This window comes from Dermacentor variabilis, chromosome 8, assembly GCF_050947875.1.
Source record: "Dermacentor variabilis isolate Ectoservices chromosome 8, ASM5094787v1, whole genome shotgun sequence".
In the NCBI taxonomy this organism is placed as follows: domain Eukaryota; kingdom Metazoa; phylum Arthropoda; class Arachnida; order Ixodida; family Ixodidae; genus Dermacentor; species Dermacentor variabilis.
Genome location: NC_134575.1, coordinates 76,679,879 through 76,704,433, shown reverse-complemented (window position 1 = coordinate 76,704,433; position 24,555 = coordinate 76,679,879). Strand labels below are relative to the sequence as shown.

Genomic DNA, 24,555 nt, shown 5'->3' with positions numbered 1-24,555 from the left:
TCGGGCGGATGTTTGCCCGAACTCCAACGACGTCAGATGTCGAGGGTGCGGAGCCCAAAACCCCGAACCAAATCACAGCTGCGAGCATCGATGCTTGCTATGCAAGAAAGCCCACCTCCTAGTCGACAACATGTGCCGGGAGTTATATCGCATGCCGTACATCATCAAGAAAAAATTACGCAAGAAGAAGATAGAACAAGAGAAGCTACAGGTGCAAGCCCCAACTCAAAGCAAGCCCCAGGCCACCACCTCGGCACCTAGAGAGGAGCACCGAGGCAGAGCAAGGGATGCTACCAGAGACCAGGCGGGGCAGCAGTCGAGAGCGAGATCTAGCTCGAGACCCGGAAGGAGGTCCAATTCGTGGTCCGGAGGAGGCCGCCAGCAGACTTCAGCCAAGTGGCCTGCTGACCAGGGCCGGGGACCTGCTAACCAGGTCCGGGGACCCGGCTTGCCGCCCAGGGACCTCAAGGACCCCTGGGGAAAAATGTAGAAAGAGGAAAATGCCCACTTGGTAAGCTTTGGTAGCAAGGGCTCCCAGGCTGAAAAAGATGAGATTAGCATACTTAACAAAGAAATACAGGAGCAGAAGAAAGCAAACATGAGGTTAGAACGATTGCTGCGGGAAGCCCAAAATCAGCTGAGCGCGCTAAAAACAGAGCAGGTACCTGCCGAGGCTCCCAAAAAATGCAACACCCACATCACTCCTCCTGCTCCTGTGCCAGCTGTATCTGGTCAGGAGGAAGAGGATATGAATGTGGATTTTACGAGACAACCCCCTTCCAAACGTAAGGCGGGGGAGACCGGCCCGCTGGCGAGCGGCAAAAGAAAATTGAAACGTGGCTGATGAAATTGTACAAGGAGAACAAAGCCATGAAAGCAGGACAGCTACAGAATGGAGGAGCAATTGCGCTATTACAGGCGCAAGTGAAACCACAATCTTGCAAGATAGACGCCCTATGTGCGTGGATGGATACCTTAGGCACGACAATGGCTAGGCTGTGCGAGAAAATCGGAGCCGTAGAAGCGATTCTTAATAGAAATGCATAAAAATTCGGTTAACAAAAATGCCTCCACATTCTGGCAGGGGAATTGTAAGGGGTACTAGAGGAAAAGAGCGTTGCTGCAAGAATACCTCGAGCTGCAGCAGGAAGCACCCGTAGCCATGGTCGTGCAGGAAACGGGAAAGGCCCCTGTTCGATTATCGTGGTACCAAAGCTTTGACAGCGGCAAGGGGCATAAATGCCGCGTCGCCGCCTTCGTAAAGCCAAACATTGCAACCGTTGTCGCTGACGTCTCCCCCAGCGAGGCAGAGGCTGTCCTCGTTGAGATTATCACACGGAAGAAAAATAAAGATAGCATATTCCTGCTGAACGTCTACAGCACACCCAAGCAAAAGAAAATTACATTCATTACCTTATTCCGCAAAACACTCAAAGCCGCAGATCGGAGACCTCTCATCATTAAGGGAGACTTCAACGCGACTCACGAGGAATGGGGATATACATACAGGGACCCCAAAGGTAGACGAATATGGGAAGGTATACAAACGCTAGGGCTTACTCTACATACTGGCGCATGCGTCCCTACGCGCACAGACAACAGTATATTCAGGGACAAAGCACCCGGCCTCACGATAAGCCATATGGCGGGAACAGTAACATGGAAAAGCACAGGACAAAATCTAGGCATGACCACTTTATTATTTCGCTCACGCTAGGAAAAGGCGTCAAAACACGCCTCATCAAACAACCGAAATTAACGGAGTGGGATAAATTCAGAGAGATAAGAAAGGAGGCCTCACTGCCGGTCGATTTCTACAACATCGAGGAGTGGACACACCTCCTTAAAACGCATATAGGGGAGGCGACTACAACTATAGAGGATGAGCACGCACCCCCAGCACTAGACAGCAAACTGAAGAACATGTGGAGCCGAAAGAGTAACCTGGAGAAAAGACTCGAGGCACAAAGATGGAACAGGAATATCCGGCGCGAACTAGCCATACTCAACAAAGAAATAGAAACATATGCGATTAAGCTCAACTAGCAGAATTGGTACAGCAAGTGCGATGAGATGGAAGCCAATATGAGTCTCTCCATAACATGGAGCCTTCTCAGACATCTAATCGACCCTAGTAAATCAAAAATACAAGCTAGTACAAAGCAGGTAAGAGCGAGGCATGGCTTTGTTGGCACAGATGACGAGCTCATTAGCGAGCTCCAAGAGACTTATCTTGGAAAAGCAGAGAGCGAGGTGTTTAAGGACTACGAGGGACCTCCCAATCAAGATCTCGATTCTCCCATCACTACGACCGAGGTTAGAGCAGAGATTCATAACCTCAGAAAGAGATCCGCCCCCGGTCCGGACGGGATAACAAACACAGCTGTTCGGAATCTAGACGATGAATCCATCATTGCATAAACCAAATTTCTGAACCAGGTGTGTGAGAAAGGAGAACTCCTAAAAACATGGAAGCAGGCGGACGTAGTCTTAATTCCCAAGCCAGGCAACGTACCCGGCTTGAACAACATGCGACCAATCTCCGTCACCTCGTTTGTGAAGAAATTGATGGAGCATGTTGTTCAAACGAGACTGACCAGGTACACGGAGGAGAATGATCTCTCGACGCTTCAAATGGTTGGATTCAGGCCAGGGCACAGTACACAAGATGTCATGGTCAGACTTAAGCATGATATCCTAGACCGATACGACTCAACTGACACCAGGGCGATCCTAGGTCTCGACCTCACCAAGGCATTTGACAACGTTAGCCCTAAGGGTATCTTGGTAGGCCTCGAAGAGGCAGGTGTAGGACACAGGGTAAATGCATACCTCAAAGACTTTCTGTCACAGAGGGAGGCGAATATAAAATTTCTGGATGTAAAATCCCCTCCCATCACACTTGGGAGCAAGGGAACTCCGCAAGGGTCGGTGCTCCTCACCCTTCCTATTCAACATAGCGATGAGTGGTGTCCCGGCAGAACTCAATAGGATTAAATCGATTAAATTTAGCATGTACGCGGATGATATCAACCTCTGGGTTAACACTGGGAGTGACACAGCCATCGAACCGAAACTACAGATAGCGTATTGTGGAAGAGTATGCGGCCAGCAGAGGCTTGGCGTGCTCGCTACCGAAATCGGAGCTGTTAATCATTGAGCCAAAACATCAAAGGGGACACGCTGGAAGCAGCAGACCCATCACTATTTTCGTAAACGGAAATGAGGTTCCCAAGGTGCACGAAATAAGAATTCTGGGCATGTATATCCAGAGTAATGGATGCAAACTCACGACGATCAAAAAGCTAGAAGGATACGCGGCGCAGGTCACGGGCATATTTAGTAAAATTTCGCTCGAAGGCAGGGGCCTCATAGAGATCAGCCTCCTCAGGCTCATGCAAGCCTTCATTACCAGCCGTAAAGCGTATGCCACACCGTATCTTGTGTTTCAACGAGAAGAAAAGGATAAAATAGATGCGATCATTAGGAAAAGCGTTAAGAGAGCCATAGGGCTCCCTGACTCGACCTCGACAGACCTCCTCCTCAAAATAGGGGTTCACAACACGCTAGTTGAACTCACTGAGGCAGTTCGAGTGTCTCAGTTGGAAAGATTATGCCAGTCTAAAACAGGGAGCAAAATCATGGAATGGGTAGGAATTCAATGCGACAGGGGTGCGCCGACTGACAAGAAAGACATTCCGTTGGACGTGCGTAAACGCTTCTGAATCGCCCCCCTACCTAAACATATGCATCCTATCTACAACAAAGAGACAACAGCTCACAGGGCTGAGGCTCTAGTAAACAGACTTAAAAACACACCGGCTCATAACGTTGCGTACGTGGATGCACTTGCGGCAGAGACGCGGCTGCGTTATCGACGGTGGTTGATGGCGACGGGTGCGTTCAGATAGCGTGCTCCACGTGCACGAGGGACGCCTGTACAGCCGAAGAGGTTGCAGTTGCGCTCACTTGTGAGGGTACAAAAGCGGGAGTAATATTATGCGATAACAAATTAGCTATCCGAAATTTTAACAAAGGGAGAATCTCGGAAGAAGTCCTCCACATTCCACTCAAAAACCCTCCCAGGAGGGACATAACTTTTGTTTGGGTAACGGCCCCTGAAGAAGTCCAAGGCAACGAAGCCGCTCACCAGCTCGCCCGAGCACTCTACCACCGGGCAACTCTAGAGCAACCAGTTCCAGGGATAAAAGATAGCATGATCAGGTACAGAGAAATTGTCGATCACTACAAAGCCGAAAGAAGAATCTTTCCGCTTCCGCATAGGTCTCTATCTCTGGAGGACGCTAGCATTTGGCGACGCCTCCAGTGAAACAATTATACATCACCACATTGGATCTACTTAACACAGACGAGGGACTATAACGATGCCCTCTGCAAAATTTGTAAGCAAAAAGATACGCTAGACCATATAATATGGGAGCGTGCTGGCTCCCCAGGGGCCAAGGAAAACATTGACATTAGAGAAGCCTGGGAGGCCTTGCTCCAGAGCGAGGCTGAAGACGACCAGCGTCGAGCAATCCGCCTGGCCGTTGAGCCGTGAAGACTCACCGTCCTCAACTCGCGGGGACTGCTTAGTCCTCCCCCCTTACCTACGTGTAGGGTATGAGGCGGGCACCCCAGCTCGATGGAACAATGAAGTTTTCAATCAATCAATCAATCAGTCAAAGTTTCTCGTTGGGTTGGCATAGAAATGCTTGCACATATAGAACAGATACATTGATCTACGTGTCATTCATGGGAAGAGACACAGTGGGGAACGGGGTTTCAGGCAACATCATGATGATACATTTATCTCACAGCAAAGCTGGGGCGCGCCATTGGCTTCGCCGGCAGTGACGTCGTTTCTCTCTCCCCGCAGAGCGTGCTCACAGCGATCTCTCTCCGACTGCGCAATAGTTTGAAAAATGTGTCCCTGTGTTTGATTAAATTAAATGTGCGGCCGGGGTGTCTAACTTGGTAATTGCAGCGCATAATCGCGTCATAAACACTATTGCAATGGGTCCATGACAGCTTCCGCTGTAAAAAAGAACAAATAAATAAACACGGAGTTTGTATCTCGCTGGATAGATTCTATATATGTTCAAGTCTCTTCCGATTATCCACAGCTCCTTAATTGTTACCCTGATGCCAGCGAAATGTGCGCGAAGCGACTGTGTATATGTGCAGTTGAACAAATTTGCATGATTCTATAATTCAGGGGTTCGATTTGCCCCTCCAATGGAGATATGTTAAATCAGTTTATTTTTTTCTCATTGAAGAACGGCAAATACTCAGTGACACAAAACCAGGTAACCATGTTGGCATAAAAAAGGTTCAATGAGAAGTGCCACATACACAGTGGCACACAGACAGTGAACGAAGCTGGTCCAACGATCATTTTGAAGCCACTTCCTTAACTATAGCATCCGGTGCGTTACGCGTAAAGCCATGGACTACCAAGTTGACGTGAAAGAAGCTACCTGTCGATAAACAAACAAGCAGGGACACTGACAAACATGCAGCAAACTTCGAGAAAATCTCGAAGAATGCCAATTTTATTATAACTGAAATAGTCTGCTCTCGGTTTATCTAGCCAATCCCACATTTTCTTCCCACAGCACTTGCGCTCGATGCACCTGTCCGTCCGGCGAGAAGAAGTGCCATCTTCTCGGCAACAGGTGCGATTGTATCGATGGGAAATACTACATGCATGGTTCCGACGAATGTGTCCAAAATAAAGAGGACTGTAGATTGGTCAGCCCGGTCAGGTAAGACTCCCATTTAAGTCTTTTACGAGCGTTTCAGTGACGTTGAATTTTGAAAAATTGAAGTTTTGAAGTTGAAAAAAGACGGTGCCACGTTGAAATGCAAGAAGAAACTATTCGAATTTTCTGTTTTTTTTTCTCCTCATGCGCTCGTTCCGCTCGCGCCTTCTCGGACTTCGCTGTCATCGGTGCGTCACCACATCGGCACTGCGACAGGGCGCCACGCTGCATAGACGGAGTCTGAGCTCTGGTGAAGGCGATGGGGGTAGCACAAAGTCCTTTGGTTGTCGCGGCTGACAGTGACGCTGCGGACGAATGTTGCACGGCCTCGTGGCGCAAAGTACGCGAAAGAAGCAAACGCGCATGTTGCAAGGTGAGGCGCGGTTGTGTCGTCAATGCTTGCGTCGCCGTGGCGGGGACGCCTTAAACCTGAGATGCGTTGAAAATGTGGTCGAGGCACGTGAGCTATAGCGCCCGGTGAGGTGCCGTCGGCGCTTTATTTTCGCGAGTGGTAATGGGTAAACCTCGCGCATGCTGTTTCGGCGTCATTGCGACCGGAAAGCGCGAAGGGGCCGTGCCGAAGCCTAGGCGAGGCCGTGCGGCGCTCGCAAGCTAACAGGAGCCTGGAAATGGAGACCGTGGACGATGCTGCTCACGCCGGACGAGCTCTCAAGCAAGGGAACGTGGTTTATCCGGAGAAAAGGCCGTTTCACGCCCGAGCAAAACGACGCATCCGCCGTGCGCGAGCCGCGGGGAGCGGTACGAGGCCCAACCCCCGGCTGGGGAATAAGCTGGCTGCAAGATCGGTCGAGAAGCAGCACGCGGAGGTTCCGGAAGGTGCTTAGAAAATTATTATTCGCCAGAAAGCAGGTATCAATCGCACCTTGGAGGAAGTTGGAAGATTGGGCATGCACGTCTACCTGGCCCAGCAGCCGGGTCCACCCGGAGGCTGCAGACGAAGACGTACCATCACCAAACCTGACGCAGCAGTTGATCATGTACTACGCTAGATGCGGCACGCGCAAGCAAGTACGCTGCGATCACGGCCCTTCGCATCGGTGGATCGATGGTCGAGACAAAGGCGTATATTGCCATGCCGGAAAGCGTAGGAAATGGAGTGATCCACGACGTGACGTCCGCTGGATGCAACTCTCGAGGAAATTCACGATGCACTTAGAAGAAATAAGAAAAAACCCATCGATCATTGGAGTCAGAAGACTTGAGGTGAAATCCAAATCTGTATTGATCCTGTTTGAAGACTGGAAAGTGCCGATGCAAGTTTACCTCCGATGCTTCCCCACACGCCGCTTCCTCTACAAGAAAAAATATGAAGTATGCGTCACCTGCGGAAAACTTGGACATCGGGCGGATGTTTGCCTGAACTCCAACGACGTCAGATGTCGAGGGTGCGGAGCCCAAAACCCCGAACCAAATCACAGCTGCGAGCATCGATGCTTGCTATGCAAGAAAGCCACCTCCTAGTCGACAACAAGTGCCGGGAGTTATATCGCATGCCGTACATCATCAAGAAAAAATTACGCAAGAAGGAGATAGAACAAGAGAAGCTACAGGTGCAAGCCCCAACTCAAAGCAAGCCCCAGGCCACCACCTCGGCACCTAGAGAGGAGCACCGAGGCAGAGCAAGGGATGCTACCAGAGACCAGGCGGGGCAGCAGTCGAGAGCGAGATCTAGCTCGAGACCCGGAAGGAGGTCCAATTCGTGGTCCGGAGGAGGCCGCCAGCAGACTTCAGCCAAGTGGCCTGCTGACCAGGGCCGGGGACCTGCTAACCAGGTCCGGGGACCCGGCTTGCCGCCCAGGGACCTCAAGGACCCCTGGGGAAAAATGTAGAAAGAGGAAAATGCCCACTTGGTAAGCTTTGGTAGCAAGGGCTCCCAGGCTGAAAAAGATGAGATTAGCATACTTAACAAAGAAATACAGGAGCAGAAGAAAGCAAACATGAGGTTAGAACGATTGCTGCGGGAAGCCCAAAATCAGCTGAGCGCGCTAAAAACAGAGCAGGTACCTGCCGAAGCTCCCAAAAAATGCAACACCCACATCACTCCTCCTGCTCCTGTGCCAGCTGTATCTGGTCAGGAGGAAGAGGATATGAATGTGGATTTTACGAGACAACCCCCTTCCAAACGTAAGGCGGGGGAGACCGGCCCGCTGGCGAGCGGCAAAAGAAAATTGAAACGTGGCTGATGAAATTGTACAAGGAGAACAAAGCCATGAAAGCAGGACAGCTACAGAATGGAGGAGCAATTGCGCTATTACAGGCGCAAGTGAAACCACAATCTTGCCAAGATAGACGCCCTATGTGCGTGGATGGATACCTTAGGCACGACAATGGCTAGGCTGTGCGAGAAAATCGGAGCCGTAGAAGCGATTCTTAATAGAAATGCATAAAAATTCGGTTAACAAAAATGCCTCCACATTCTGGCAGGGGAATTGTAAGGGGTACTAGAGGAAAAGAGCGTTGCTGCAAGAATACCTCGAGCTGCAGCAGGAAGCACCCGTAGCCATGGTCGTGCAGGAAACGGGAAAGGCCCCTGTTCGATTATCGTGGTACCAAAGCTTTGACAGCGGCAAGGGGCATAAATGCCGCGTCGCCGCCTTCGTAAAGCGAAACATTGCAACCGTTGTCGCTGACGTCTCCCCCAGCGAGGCAGAGGCTGTCCTAGTTGAGATTATCACACGGAAGAAAAATAAAGATAGCATATTCCTGCTGAACGTCTACAGCACACCCAAGCAAAAGAAAATTACATTCATTACCTTATTCCGCAAAACACTCAAAGCCGCAGATCGGAGACCTCTCATCATTAAGGGAGACTTCAACGCGACTCACGAGGAATGGGGATATACATACAGGGACCCCAAAGGTAGACGAATATGGGAAGGTATACAAACGCTAGGGCTTACTCTACATACTGGCGCATGCGTCCCTACGCGCACAGACAACAGTATATTCAGGGACAAAGCACCCGGCCTCACGATAAGCCATATGGCGGGAACAGTAACATGGAAAAGCACAGGACAAAATCTAGGCATGACCACTTTATTATTTCGCTCACGCTAGGAAAAGGCGTCAAAACACGCCTCATCAAACAACCGAAATTAACGGAGTGGGATAAATTCAGAGAGATAAGAAAGGAGGCCTCACTGCCGGTCGATTTCTACAACATCGAGGAGTGGACACACCTCCTTAAAACGCATATAGGGGAGGCGACTACAACTATAGAGGATGAGCACGCACCCCCAGCACTAGACAGCAAACTGAAGAACATGTGGAGCCGAAAGAGTAACCTGGAGAAAAGACTCGAGGCACAAAGATGGAACAGGAATATCCGGCGCGAACTAGCCATACTCAACAAAGAAATAGAAACATATGCGATTAAGCTCAACTAGCAGAATTGGTACAGCAAGTGCGATGAGATGGAAGCCAATATGAGTCTCTCCATAACATGGAGCCTTCTCAGACATCTAATCGACCCTAGTAAATCAAAAATACAAGCTAGTACAAAGCAGGTAAGAGCGAGGCATGGCTTTGTTGGCACAGATGACGAGCTCATTAGCGAGCTCCAAGAGACTTATCTTGGAAAAGCAGAGAGCGAGGTGTTTAAGGAATACGAGGGACCTCCCAATCAAGATCTCGATTCTCCCATCACTACGACCGAGGTTAGAGCAGAGATTCATAACCTCAGAAAGAGATCCGCCCCCGGTCCGGACGGTATAACAAACACAGCTGTTCGGAATCTAGACGATGAATCCATCATTGCATTAACCAAATTTCTGAACCAGGTGTGTGAGAAAGGAGAACTCCTAAAAACATGGAAGCAGGCGGACGTAGTCTTAATTCCCAAGCCAGGCAACGTACCCGGCTTGAACAACATGCGACCAATCTCCGTCACCTCGTTTGTGAAGAAATTGATGGAGCATGTTGTTCAAACGAGACTGACCAGGTACACGGAGGAGAATGATCTCTCGACGCTTCAAATGGTTGGATTCAGGCCAGGGCACAGTACACAAGATGTCATGGTCAGACTTAAGCATGATATCCTAGACCGATACGACTCAACTGACACCAGGGCGATCCTAGGTCTCGACCTCACCAAGGCATTTGACAACGTTAGCCCTAAGGGTATCTTGGTAGGCCTCGAAGAGGCAGGTGTAGGACACAGGGTAAATGCATACCTCAAAGACTTTCTGTCACAGAGGGAGGCGAATATAAAATTTCTGGATGTAAAATCCCCTCCCATCACACTTGGGAGCAAGGGAACTCCGCAAGGGTCGGTGCTCCTCACCCTTCCTATTCAACATAGCGATGAGTGGTGTCCCGGCAGAACTCAATAGGATTAAATCGATTAAATTTAGCATGTACGCGGATGATATCAACCTCTGGGTTAACACTGGGAGTGACGCAGCCATCGAACCGAAACTACAGATAGCGTATTGTGGAAGAGTATGCGGCCAGCAGAGGCTTGGCGTGCTCGCTACCGAAATCGGAGCTGTTAATCATTGAGCCAAAACATCAAAGGGGACACGCTGGAAGCAGCAGACCCATCACTATTTTCGTAAACGGAAATGAGGTTCCCAAGGTGAATGAAATAAGAATTCTTGGCCTGTATTATCCAGAGAAATGGATGCAAACTCACGACGATCAAAAAGCTAGAAGGATACGCGGCGCAGGTCACGGGCATATTTAGTAAAATTTCGCTCGAAGGCAGGGGCCTCATAGAGATCAGCCTCCTCAGGCTCATGCAAGCCTTCATTACCAGCCGTAAAGCGTATGCCACACCGTATCTTGTGTTTCAACGAGAAGAAAAGGATAAAATAGATGCGATCATTAGGAAAAGCGTTAAGAGAGCCATAGGGCTCCCTGACTCGACCTCGACAGACCTCCTCCTCAAAATAGGGGTTCACAACACGCTAGTTAAACTCACTGAGGCAGTTCGAGTGTCTCAGTTGGAAAGATTATGCCAGTCTAAAACAGGGAGCAAAATCATGGAATGGGTAGGAATTCAATGCGACAGGGGTGCCCCGACTGACAAGAAAGACATTCCGTTGGACGTGCGTAAACGCTTCTCAATCGCCCCCCTACCTAAACATATGCATCCTATCTACAACAAAGAGAGGACAGCTCACAGGGCTGAGGCTCTAGTAAACAAACTTAAAAACACAGCGGCTCATAACGTTGCGTACGTGGATGCACTTGCGGCAGAGACGCGGCTGCGTTATCGACGGTGGTTGATGGCGACGGGTGCGTTCAGATAGCGTGCTCCACGTGCACGAGGGACGCCTGTACAGCCGAAGAGGTTGCAGTTGCGCTCACTTGTGAGGGTACAAAAGCGGGAGTAATATTATGCGATAACAAATTAGCTATCCGAAATTTTAACAAAGGGAGAATCTCGGAAGAAGTCCTCCACATTCCACTCAAAAACCCTCCCAGGAGGGACATAACTTTTGTTTGGGTAACGGCCCCTGAAGAAGTCCAAGGCAACGAAGCCGCTCACCAGCTCGCCCGAGCACTCTACCACCGGGCAACTCTAGAGCAACCAGTTCCAGGGATAAAAGATAGCATGATCAGGTACAGAGAAATTGTCGATCACTACAAAGCCGAAAGAAGAATCTTTCCGCTTCCGCATAGGTCTCTATCTCTGGAGGACGCTAGCATTTGGCGACGCCTCCAGTGAAACAATTATACATCACCACATTGGATCTACTTAACACAGACGAGGGACTATAACGATGCCCTCTGCAAAATTTGTAAGCAAAAAGATACGCTAGACCATATAATATGGGAGCGTGCTGGCTCCCCAGGGGCCAAGGAAAACATTGACATTAGAGAAGCCTGGGAGGCCTTGCTCCAGAGCGAGGCTGAAGACGACCAGCGTCGAGCAATCCGCCTGGCCGTTGAGCCGTGAAGACTCACCGTCCTCAACTCGCGGGGACTGCTTAGTCTTCCCCCCTTACCTACGTGTAGGGTATGAGGCAGGCACCCCAGCTCGATAGAACAATGAAGTTTTCAATCAATCAATCAATCAGTCAAGGTTTCTCGTTGGGTTGGCATAGAAATGCTTGCACATATAGAACAGATACATTGATCTACGTGTCATTCATGGGAAGAGACACAGTGGGGAACGGGGTTTCAGGCAACATCATGATGATACATTTATCTCACAGCAAAGCTGCGGCGCGCCATTGGCTTCGCCGGCAGTGACGTCGTTTCTCTCTCCCCGCAGAGCGTGCTCACAGCGATCTCTCTCCGACTGCGCAATAGTTTGAAAAATGTGTCCCTGTGTTTGATTAAATTAAATGTGCGGCCGGGGTGTCTAACTTGGTAATTGCAGCGCATAATCGCGTCATAAACACTATTGCAATGGGTCCATGACAGCTTCCGCTGTAAAAAAGAACAAATAAATAAACACGGAGTTTGTATCTCGCTGGATAGATTCTATATATGTTCAAGTCTCTTCCGATTATCCACAGCTCCTTAATTGTTACCCTGATGCCAGCGAAATGTGCGCGAAGCGACTGTGTATATGTGCAGTTGAACAAATTTGCATGATTCTATAATTCAGGGGTTCGATTTGCCCCTCCAATGGAGATATGTTAAATCAGTTTATTTTTTTCTCATTGAAGAACGGCAAATACTCAGTGACACAAAACCAGGTAACCATGTTGGCATAAAAAAGGTTCAATGAGATGTGCCACATACACAGTGGCACACAGACAGTGAACGAAGCTGGTCCAACGATCATTTTGAAGCCACTTCCTTAACTATAGCATCCGGTGCGTTACGCGTAAAGCCATGGACTACCAAGTGAACCAAGTTGACGTGAAAGAAGCTACCTGTCGATAAACAAACAAGCAGGGACACTGACAAACATGCAGCAAACTTCGAGAAAATCTCGAAGAATGCCAATTTTATTATAACTGAAATAGTCTGCTCTCGGTTTATCTAGCCAATCCCACATTTTCTTCCCACAGCACTTGCGCTCGATGCACCTGTCCGTCCGGCGAGAAGAAGTGCCATCTTCTCGGCAACAGGTGCGATTGTATCGATGGGAAATACTACATGCATGGTTCCGACGAATGTGTCCAAAATAAAGAGGACTGTAGATTGGTCAGCCCGGTCAGGTAAGACTCCCATTTAAGTCTTTTACGAGCGTTTCAGTGACGTTGAATTTTGAAAAATTGAAGTTTTGAAGTTGAAAAAAGACGGTGCCACGTTGAAATGCAAGAAGAAACTATTCGAATTTTCTGGTTTTTTTTTCTCCTCATGCGCTCGTTCCGCTCGCGCCTTCTCGGACTTCGCTGTCATCGGTGCGTCACCACATCGGCACTGCGACAGGGCGCCACGCTGCATAGACGGAGTCTGAGCTCTGGTGAAGGCGATGGGGGTAGCACAAAGTCCTTTGGTTGTCGCGGCTGACAGTGACGCTGCGGACGAATGTTGCACGGCCTCGTGGCGCAAAGTACGCGAAAGAAGCAAACGCGCATGTTGCAAGGTGAGGCGCGGTTGTGTCGTCAATGCTTGCGTCGCCGTGGCGGGGACGCCTTAAACCTGAGATGCGTTGAAAATGTGGTCGAGGCACGTGAGCTATACGCCCGGTGAGGTGCCGTCGGCGCTTTATTTTCGCGAGTGGTAATGGGTAAACCTCGCGCATGCTGTTTCGGCGTCATTGCGACCGGAAAGCGCGAAGGGGCCGTGCCGAAGCCTAGGCGAGGCCGTGCGGCGCTCGCAAGCTAACAGGAGCCTGGAAATGGAGACCGTGGACGATGCTGCTCACCCGGACGAGCTCTCAAGCAAGGGAACGTGGTTTATTCGGAGAAAAGGCCGTTTCACGCCCGAGCAAAGCGACGCATCCGCCGTGCGGGAGCCGGCGGGGAGCGGTACGAGGCCCAACCCCCGGCTGGGGAATAAGCTGGCTGCAAGATCGGTCGAGAAGCAGCACGCGGAGGTTCCGGAAGGTGCTTAGAAAATTATTATTCGCCAGAAAGCAGGTATCAATCGCACCTTGGAGGAAGTTGGAAGATTGGGCATGCACGTCTACCTGGCCCAGGCAGCCGGGGTCCACCCGGAGGCTGCAGACGAAGACGTACCATCACCAAACCTGACGCAGCAGTCGATCATGATAGCTACGCTAGATGCGGCACGCGCAAGCAAGTACGCTGCGATCACGGCCCTTCGCATCGGTGGATCGATGGTCGAGACAAAGGCGTATATTGCTATGCCGGAAAGCGGAGGAAAAGGAGTGATCCACGACGTCCCGCTGGATGCAACTCACGAGGATATTCTCGATGCACTTAGAAGAAATAAGAAAAACCCATCGATCATTGGAGTCAGAAGACTTGAGGCGAAATCCAAATCTGTATTGATCCTGTTTGAAGACTGGAAAGTGCCGATGCAAGTTTACCTCCGATGCTTCCCCACAGGCTGCGACCTACAAGAAAAAAAATCTAGATACAACAAAAAATATGAAGTGATGCGTCACCTGCGCAAAACTTGGACATCGGGCGGATGTGTGCCCGAACCCCAAAGACGTCAGATGTCGGGGGTGCTGAGCCGAAAACCCCGAACCAAATCACAGCTGCGAGCTTCGATGCTTGTTATACAAGAAAGCTCACCTCCTAGGCGACAAGTCCCGGGAGATATATCGCATGCCGTACATCATCAAGAAAATATTATGGAAGAAGAAGATAGAACAAGAGACGCTCCAGGTTCAAGCCCTAACTCAAGGCAAGCCCCGGGCCACCACCTCGGCACCTACTGAGGAGCACCGAGGCAGAACAAGGGATGCTACCAGAGACCAGGCGGGGCAGCAGTCGAGAGCGAGATCTAGCTCGAGACCCGGAAGGAGGTCCAATTCGTGGTCCGGAGGAGGCCGCCAGCAGACTTCAGCCAAGTGGCCTGCTGACCAGGGCCGGGGCCCCGGCTTGCCGCCCAGGGACTCCAAAGACCCGTGGGTAAAAAAGAAGAAAGAGGGAAATACCCACTTGGTAAGCTTTTGTAGCAAGGGCTCCCAGGCTGAAAAAGATGAGATTAGCTTATTTTAGAAAGAAATAGAGCAGCAGAAGAAAGCAAACATGAGGTCAGAACGATTGCTGAGGGAAGCCCAAAATCAGCTGAGCGCGCTAAAAACAGAGCAGGTACCTGCCGAGGCTCCCAAAAAATGCAACACCCACATCACTCCTCCTGCTCCTGTGCCAGCTGCATCTGGTCAGGAGGAAGAGGATATGAATGTGGATTTTACGAGACAACCCCCTTCCAAACGTAAGGCGGGGGAGACCGGCCCGCTGGCGAGCTGGCAAAAGAAAATTGAAACGTGGCTGATGAAATTGTACAAGGAGAACAAAACCATGAAAGCAGGACAGCTACAGAATGGAGGAGCAATTGCGCTATTACAGGCGCAAGTGAACCAACAATCTTGCAAGATAGACGCCCTATGTGCGTGGATGGATACCTTAGGCACGACAATGGCTAGGCTGTGCGAGAAAATCGGAGCCGTAGAAGCGATTCTTAATAGAAATGCATAAAAATTCGGTTAACAAAAATGCCTCCACATTCTGGCAGCGGAATTGTAAGGGGTACTAGAGGAAAAGAGCGTTGCTGCAAGAATACCTCGAGCTGCAGCAGGAAGCACCCGTAGCCATGGTCGTGCAGGAAACGGGAAAGGCCCCTGTTCGATTATCGTGGTACCAAAGCTTTGACAGCGGCAAGGGGCATAAATGCCGCGTCGCCGCCTTCGTAAAGCCAAACATTGCAACCGTTGTCGCTGACGTCCCCCCAGCGAGGCAGAGGCTGTCCTCGTTGAGATTATCACAGGGAAGAAAAATAAAGATAGCATATTCCTGCTCAACGTCTACAGCACACCCAAGCAAAAGAAAATTACATTCATTACCTTATTCCGCAAAACACTCAAAGCCGCAGATCGGAGACCTCTCATCATTAAGGGAGACTTCAACGCGACTCACGAGGAACGGGGATATACATGCAGGGACCCCAAAGGTAGACGAATATGGGAAGATATACAAACGCTAGGGCTTACTCTACATACTGGCGCATGCGTCCCTACGCGCACAGACAACAGTATATTCAGGAACAAAGCACCCGACCTCTCGATAAGCCATATGGCGGGAACAGTAACATGGAAAAGCACAGGACAAAATCTAGGCATGACCACTTTATTATTTCGCTCACGCTAGGAAAAGGCGTCAAAACACGCCTCATCAAACAACCGAAATTAACGGAGTGGGATAAATTCAGAGAGATAAGAAAGGAGGCCTCACTGCCGGTCGATTTCTACAACATCGAGGAGTGGACACACCTCCTTAAAACGCATATTGGGGAGGCGACTACAACTATAGAGGATGAGCACGCACCCCCAGCACTAGACAGCAAACTGAAGAACATGTGGAGCCGAAAGAGTAACCTGGAGAAAAGACTCGAGGCACAAAGATGGAACAGGAATATCCGGCGCGAACTAGCCATACTCAACAAAGAAATAGAAACATATGCGATTAAGCTCAACGAGCAGAATTGGTACAGCAAGTGCGATGAGATGGAAGCCAATATGAGTCTCTCCATAACATGGAGCCTTCTCAGACATCTAATCGACCCTAGTAAATCAAAAATACAAGCTAGTACAAAGCAGGCAAGAGCGAGGCATGGCTTTGTTGGCACAGATGACGAGCTCATTAGCGAGCTCCAAGAGACTTATCTTGGAAAAGCAGAGAGCGAGGTGTTTAAGGACTACGAGTGACCTCCCAATCAAGATCTCCATTCTCCCATCACTACGACCGAGGTTAGAGCAGAGATTCATAACCTCAGAAAGAGATCCGCCCCCGGTCCGGACGGGATAACAAACACAGCTGTTCGGAATCTAGACGATGAATCCATCATTGCATTAACCAAATTTCTGAACCAGGTGTGTGAGAAAGGAGAACTCCTAAAAACATGGAAGCAGGCGGACGTAGTCTTAATTCCCAAGCCAGGCAACGTACCCGGCTTGAACAACATGCGACCAATCTCCGTCACCTCGTTTGTGAAGAAATTGATGGAGCATGTTGTTCAAACGAGACTGACCAGGTACACGGAGGAGAATGATCTCTCGACGCTTCAAATGGTTGGATTCAGGCCAGGGCACAGTACACAAGATGTCATGGTCAGACTTAAGCACGATATCCTAGACCGATACGACTCAGCTGACACCAGGGCGATCCTAGGTCTCGACCTCACCAAGGCATTTGACAACGTTAGCACTAAGGGTATCTTGGTAGGCCTCGAAGAGGCAGGTGTAGGACACAGGGTAAATGCATACCTCAAAGACTTTCTGTCACAGAGGGAGGCCAATATAAAATTTCTGGATGTAAAATCCCCTCCCATCACACTTGGGAGCAAGGGAACTCCGCAAGGGTCGGTGCTCTCACCCTTCCTATTCAACATAGTGATGAGTGGTGTCCCGGCAGAACTCAATAGGATTAAATCGATTAAATTTAGCATGTACGCGGATGATATCAGCCTCTGGGTTAACAGTGGGAGTGACGCAGCCATCGAACCGAAACTACAGATAGCGGCGAATATTGTGGAAGAGTATGCGGCCAGCAGAGGCTTGGCGTGCTCGCTACCGAAATCGGAGCTGTTAATCATTGAGCCAAACATCAAAGGGGACACGCTGGAAGCAGCAGACCCATCACTATTTTCGTAAACGGAAATGAGGTTCCCAAGGTGAATGAAATAAGAATTCTTGGCCTGTATTATCCAGAGAAATGGATGCAAACTCACGACGATCAAAAAGCTAGAAGGATACGCGGCGCAGGTCACGCGGATATTTCGTAAAATTTCGCACGAAGGCAGGGGCCTCATAGAGATCAGCCTCCTCAGGCTCATGCAAGCCTTCATTACCAGCCGTAAAGCGTATGCCACACCGTATCTTGTGTTTCAACGAGAAGAAAAGGATAAAATAGATGCGATCATTAGGAAAAGCGTTAAGAGAGCCATAGGGCTCCCTGACTCGACCTCGACAGACCTCCTCCTCAAAATAGGGGTTCACAACACGCTAGTTGAACTCACTGAGGCAGTTCGAGTGTCTCAGTTGGAAAGATTATGCCAGTCTAAAGCAGGGAGCAAAATCATGGAATGGGTAGGAATTCAATGCGACAGGGGTGCCCCGACTGACAAGAAAGACATTCCGCTGGACGTGCGTAAACGCTTCTGCATCGCCCCCCTACCTGAACATATGCATCCTATCTACAACAAAGAGAGGACAGCTCACAGGGCTGAGGCTCTAGTAAACAAACTTAAAAACACAGCGGCTCATAACGTTGCGTACGTGGATGCACTTGCGGCAGAGACGCGGCTGCGTTATCGACGGTGGTTGATGGCGACGGGTGCGTTCAGATAGCGTGCTCCACGTGCACGAGGGACGCCTGTACAGCCGAGGACGTTGCAGTTGCGCTCACTTGTGAGGGTACAAAAGCGGGAGTAATATTATGCGATAACAAATTAGCTATCCGAAATTTTAACAACGGGAGAATCTCGGAAGAAGTCCTCCACATTCTACTCAAAAACCCTCCCAGGAGGGACATAACTTTTGTTTGGGTAACTGCCCCTGAAGAAGTCCAAGGCAACGAAGCCGCTCACCAGCTCGCCCGAGCACTCTACCACCGGGCAATTCTAGAGCAGCCAGTTCCAGGGATAAAAGATAGCATGATCAGGTACAGAGAAATTGTCGATCACTACAAAGCCGAAAGAACAATCTTTCCGCTTCCGCATAGGTCTCTATCTCTGGAGGACGCTAGCATTTGGCGACGCCTCCAGTGAAACAATTATACATCACCACATTGGATCTACTTAACACAGACGAGGGACTATAACGATGCCCTCTGCAAAATTTGTAAGCAAAAAGATACGCTAGACCATATAATATGGGAGCGTGCTGGCTCCCCAGGGGCCAAGGAAAACATTGACATTAGAGAAGCCTGGGAGGCCTTGCTCCAGAGCGAGGCTGAAGACGACCAGCGTCGAGCAATCCGCCTGGCCGTTGAGCCGTGAAGACTCACCGTCCTCAACTCGCGGGGACTGCTTCGTCCTCCCCCCTTACCTACGTGTAGGGTATGAGGCGGGCACCCCAGCTCGATGGAACAATGAAGTTTTCAATCAATCAATCAATCAGTCAAAGTTTCTCGTTGGGTTGGCATAGAAATGCTTGCACATATAGAACAGATACATTGATCTACGTGTCATTCATGGGAAGAGACACAGTGGGGAACGGGATTTCAGGCAACATCATGATGATACATTTATCTCACAGCAAAGCTGGGGCGCGCCATTGGCTTCGCCGGCAGTGACGTCGTATCTCTCTCCCCGCAGAGCGTGCTCACAGCGATCTCTCTCCGACTGCGCAATAGTTTGAAAAATGTGTCCCTGTGTTTGATTAAATTAAATGTGCGGCCGGGGTGTCTAACTTGGTAATTGTAGCGCATAATCGCGTCATAAACACTATTGCAATGGGTCCATGACAGCTTCCGCTGTAAAAAGAACAAATAAATAAACACGGAGTTTGTATCTCGCTGGATAGATTCTATATATGTTCAAGTCTCTTCCGATTATCCACAGCTCCTTAATTGTTACCCTGATGCCAGCGAAATGTGCGCGAAGCGACTGTGTATATGTGCAGTTGAACAAATTTGCATGATTCTATAATTCAGGGGTTCGATTTGCCCCTCCAATGGAGATATGTTAAATCAGTTTATTTTTTTCTCATTGAAGAACGGCAAATACTCAGTGACACAAAACCAGGTAACCATGTTGGCATAAAAAAGGTTCAATGAGAAGTGCCACATACACAGTGGCACACAGACAGTGAACGAAGCTGGTCCAACGATCATTTTGAAGCCACTTCCTTAACTATAGCATCCGGTGCGTTACGCGTAAAGCCATGGACTACCAAGTGAACCAAGTTGACGTGAAAGAAGCTACCTGTCGATAAACAAACAAGCAGGGACACTGACAAACATGCAGCAAACTTCGAGAAAATCTCGAAGAATGCCAATTTTATTATAACTGAAATAGTCTGCTCTCGGTTTATCTAGCCAATCCCACATTTTCTTCCCACAGCACTTGCGCTCGATGCACCTGTCCGTCCGGCGAGAAGAAGTGCCATCTTCTCGGCAACAGGTGCGATTGTATCGATGGGAAATACTACATGCATGGTTCCGACGAATGTGTCCAAAATAAAGAGGACTGTAGATTGGTCAGCCCGGTCAGGTAAGACTCCCATTTAAGTCTTTTACGAGCGTTTCAGTGACGTTGAATTTTGAAAAATTGAAGTTTCGAAGTTGAAAAAAGACGGTGCCACGTTGAAATGCAAGAAGAAACTATTCGAATTTTCTGTTTTTTTTTCTCCTCATGCGCTCGTTCCGCTCGCGCCTTCTCGGACGTCGCTGTCATCGGTGCGTCACCACATCGGCACTGCGACAGGGCGCCACGCTGCATAGACGGAGTCTGAGCTCTGGTGAAGGCGATGGGGGTAGCACAAAGTCCTTTGGTTGTCGCGGCTGACAGTGACGCTGCGGACGAATGTTGCACGGCCTCGTGGCGCAAAGTACGCGAAAGAAGCAAACGCGCATGTTGCAAGGTGAGGCGCGGTTGTGTCGTCAATGCTTGCGTCGCCGTGGCGGGGACGCCTTAAACCTGAGATGCGTTGAAAATGTGGTCGAGGCACGTGAGCTATACGCCCGGTGAGGTGCCGTCGGCGCTTTATTTTCGCGAGTGGTAATGGGTAAACCTCGCGCATGCTGTTTCGGCGTCATTGCGACCGGAAAGCGCGAAGGGGCCGTGCCGAAGCCTAGGTGAGGCCGTGCGGCGCTCGCAAGCTAACAGGAGCCTGGAAATGGAGACCGTGGACGATGCTGCTCACCCGGACGAGCTCTCAAGCAAGGGAACGTGGTTTATTCGGAGAAAAGGCCGTTTCACGCCCGAGCAAAGCGACGCATCCGCCGTGCGCGAGCCGGCGGGGAGCGGTACGAGGCCCAACCCCCGGCTGGGGAATAAGCTGGCTGCAAGATCGGTCGAGAAGCAGCACGCGGAGGTTCCGGAAGGTGCTTAGAAAATTATTATTCGCCAGAAAGCAGGTATCAATCGCACCTTGGAGGAAGTTGGAAGATTGGGCATGCACGTCTACCTGGCCCAGGCAGCCGGGGTCGACCCGGAGGCTGCAGACGAAGACGTACCATCACCAAACCTGACGCGGCAGTCGATCATGATAGCTACGCTAGATGCGGCACGCGCAAGCAAGTACGCTGCGATCACGGCCCTTCGCATCGGTGGATCGATGGTCGAGACAAAGGCGTATATTGCTATGCCGGAAAGCGTAGGAAATGGAGTGATCCACGACGTCCCGCTGGATGCAACTCTCGAGGAAATTCACGATGCACTTAGAAGAAATAAGAAAAACCCATCGATCATTGGATTCAGAAGACTTGAGGTGAAATCCAAATCTGTATTGATCCTGTTTGAAGACTGGAAAGTGCCGATGCAAGTTTACCTCCGATGCTTCCACACACGCCGCTTCCTCTACAAGAAAAAATATGAAGTATGCGTCACCTGCGGAAAACTTGGACATCGGGCGGATGTTTGCCCGAACTCCAACGACGTCAGATGTCGAGGGTGCGGAGCCCAAAACCCCGAACCAAATCACAGCTGCGAGCATCGATGCTTGCTATGCAAGAAAGCCCACCTCCTAGTCGACAACAAGTGCCGGGAGTTATATCGCATGCCGTACATCATCAAGAAAAAATTACTGAAGAAGAAGATAGAACAAGAGAAGCTACAGGTGCAAGCCCCAACTCAAAGCAAGCCCCAGGCCACCACCTCGGCACCTAGAGAGGAGCACCGAGGCAGAGCAAGGGTTGCTACCAGAGACCAGGCGGGGCAGCAGTCGCGAGCGAGATCTAGCTCGAGACCCGGAAGGAGGTCCAATTCGTGGTCCGGAGGAGGCCGTCAGCAGACTTCAGCCAAGTGGCCTGCTGACCAGGGCCGGGGACCTGCTAACCAGGTCCGTGGACCCGGCTTGCCGCCCAGGGACCTCAAGGACCCCTGGGGAAAAAAGAAGAAAGAGGAAAATACCCACTTGGTAAGCTTTGGTAGCAAGGGCTCCCAGGCTGAAAAAGATGAGGTTAGCATACTTAACAAAGAAATACAGGAGCAGAAGAAAGCAAACATGAGGTTAGAACGATTGCTGAGGGAAGCCCAAAATCAGCTGAGCGCGCTAAAAACAGAGCAGGTACCTGCCGAGGCTCCCGAAAAATGCAACACCCACATCACTCCTCCTGCTCCTGTGCCAGCTGCATCTGGTCAGGAGGAAGAGGATATGAATGTGGATTTTACGAGACAACCCCCTTCCAAACGTAAGGCGGGGGAGACCGGCCCGCTGGCGAGCGGCAAAAGAAAATTGAAACGTGGCTGATGAAATTGTACAAGGAGAACAAAACCACGAAAGCAGGACAGCTACAGAATGGAGGAGCAATTGCACTATTACAGGCGCAAGTGAACCAACAATCTTGCAAGATAGACGCCCTATGTGCGTGGATGGATACCTTAGGCACGACAATGGCTAGGCTGTGCGAGAAAATCGGAGCCGTAGAAGCGATTCTTAATAGAAATGCATAAAAATTCGGTTAACAAAAATGCCTCCACATTCTGGCAGGGGAATTGTAAGGGGTACTAGAGGAAAAGAGCGTTGCTGCAAGAATACCTCGAGCTGCAGCAGGAAGCACCCGTAGCCATGGTCGTGCAGGAAACGGGAAAGGCCCCTGTTCGATTATCGTGGTACCAAAGCTTTGACAGCGGCAAGGGGCATAAATGCCGCGTCGCCGCCTTCGTAAAGCCAAACATTGCAACCGTTGTCGCTGACGTCCCCCCAGCGAGGCAGAGGCTGTCCTCGTTGAGATTATCACAGGGAAGAAAAATAAAGATAGCATATTCCTGCTGAACGTCTACAGCACACCCAAGCAAAAGAAAATTACATTCATTACCTTATTCCGCAAAACACTCAAAGCCGCAGATCGGAGACCTCTCGTCATTAAGGGAGACTTCAACGCGACTCACGAGGAATGGGGATATACATACAGGGACCCCAAAGGTAGACGAATATGGGAAGGTATACAAACGCTAGGGCTTACTCTACATACTGGCGCATGCGTCCCTACGCGCACAGACAACAGTATATTCAGGGACAAAGCACCCGGCCTCACGATAAGCCATATGGCGGGAACAGTAACATGGAAAAGCACAGGACAAAATCTAGGCATGACCACTTTATTATTTCGCTCACGCTAGGAAAAGGCGTCAAAACACGCCTCATCAAACAACCGAAATTAACGGAGTGGGATAAATTCAGAGAGATAAGAAAGGAGGCCTCACTGCCGGTCGATTTCTACAACATCGAGGAGTGGACACACCTCCTTAAAACGCATATAGGGGAGGCGACTACAACTATAGAGGATGAGCACGCACCCCCAGCACTAGACAGCAAACTGAAGAACATGTGGAGCCGAAAGAGTAACCTGGAGAAAAGACTCGAGGCACAAAGATGGAACAGGAATATCCGGCGCGAACTAGCCATACTCAACAAAGAAATAGAAACATATGCGATTAAGCTCAACTAGCAGAATTGGTACAGCAAGTGCGATGAGATGGAAGCCAATATGAGTCTCTCCATAACATGGAGCCTTCTCAGACATCTAATCGACCCTAGTAAATCAAAAATACAAGCTAGTACAAAGCAGGTAAGAGCGAGGCATGGCTTTGTTGGCACAGATGACGAGCTCATTAGCGTGCTCCAAGAGACTTATCTTGGAAAAGCAGAGAGCGAGGTGTTTAAGGACTACGAGGGACCTCCCAATCAAGATCTCGATTCTCCCATCACTACGACCGAGGTTAGAGCAGAGATTCATAACCTCAGAAAGAGATCCGCCCCCGGTCCGGACGGTATAACAAACACAGCTGTTCGGAATCTAGACGATGAATCCATCATTGCATTAACCAAATTTCTGAACCAGGTGTGTGAGAAAGGAGAACTCCTAAAAACATGGAAGCAGGCGGACGTAGTCTTAATTCCCAAGCCAGGCAACGTACCCGGCTTGAACAACATGCGACCAATCTCCGTCACCTCGTTTGTGAAGAAATTGATGGAGCATGTTGTTCAAACGAGACTGACCAGGTACACGGAGGAGAATGATCTCTCGACGCTTCAAATGGTTGGATTCAGGCCAGGGCACAGTACACAAGATGTCATGGTCAGACTTAAGCATGATATCCTAGACCGATACGACTCAACTGACACCAGGGCGATCCTAGGTCTCGACCTCACCAAGGCATTTGACAACGTTAGCCCTAAGGGTATCTTGGTAGGCCTCGAAGAGGCAGGTGTAGGACACAGGGTAAATGCATACCTCAAAGACTTTCTGTCACAGAGGGAGGCGAATATAAAATTTCTGGATGTAAAATCCCCTCCCATCACACTTGGGAGCAAGGGAACTCCGCAAGGGTCGGTGCTCCTCACCCTTCCTATTCAACATAGCGATGAGTGGTGTCCCGGCAGAACTCAATAGGATTAAATCGATTAAATTTAGCGTGTACGCGGATGATATCAACCTCTGGGTTAACACTGGGAGTGACGCAGCCATCGAACCGAAACTACAGATAGCGTATTGTGGAAGAGTATGCGGCCAGCAGAGGCTTGGCGTGCTCGCTACCGAAATCGGAGCTGTTAATCATTGAGCCA

At 49.9% G+C, this 24,555-nt stretch overlaps 1 protein-coding gene across 6 annotated transcripts in view; it reads left to right on the top strand.

The window, feature by feature from the left end:
- Positions 1–24,555, top strand: part of LOC142590340 (uncharacterized) — a 139,960-nt gene that overhangs the window by 15,565 nt on the left and 99,840 nt on the right. For all 6 annotated transcript variants that reach the window (XM_075702396.1, XM_075702393.1, XM_075702395.1 and 3 more), the window contains 3 exons: positions 5,619–5,768; positions 12,755–12,904; positions 19,887–20,036. In XM_075702396.1, the coding sequence (XP_075558511.1) occupies positions 5,619–5,768; positions 12,755–12,904; positions 19,887–20,036 (450 nt within the window). The remainder of the gene's footprint in view (positions 1–5,618; positions 5,769–12,754; positions 12,905–19,886; positions 20,037–24,555) is intronic.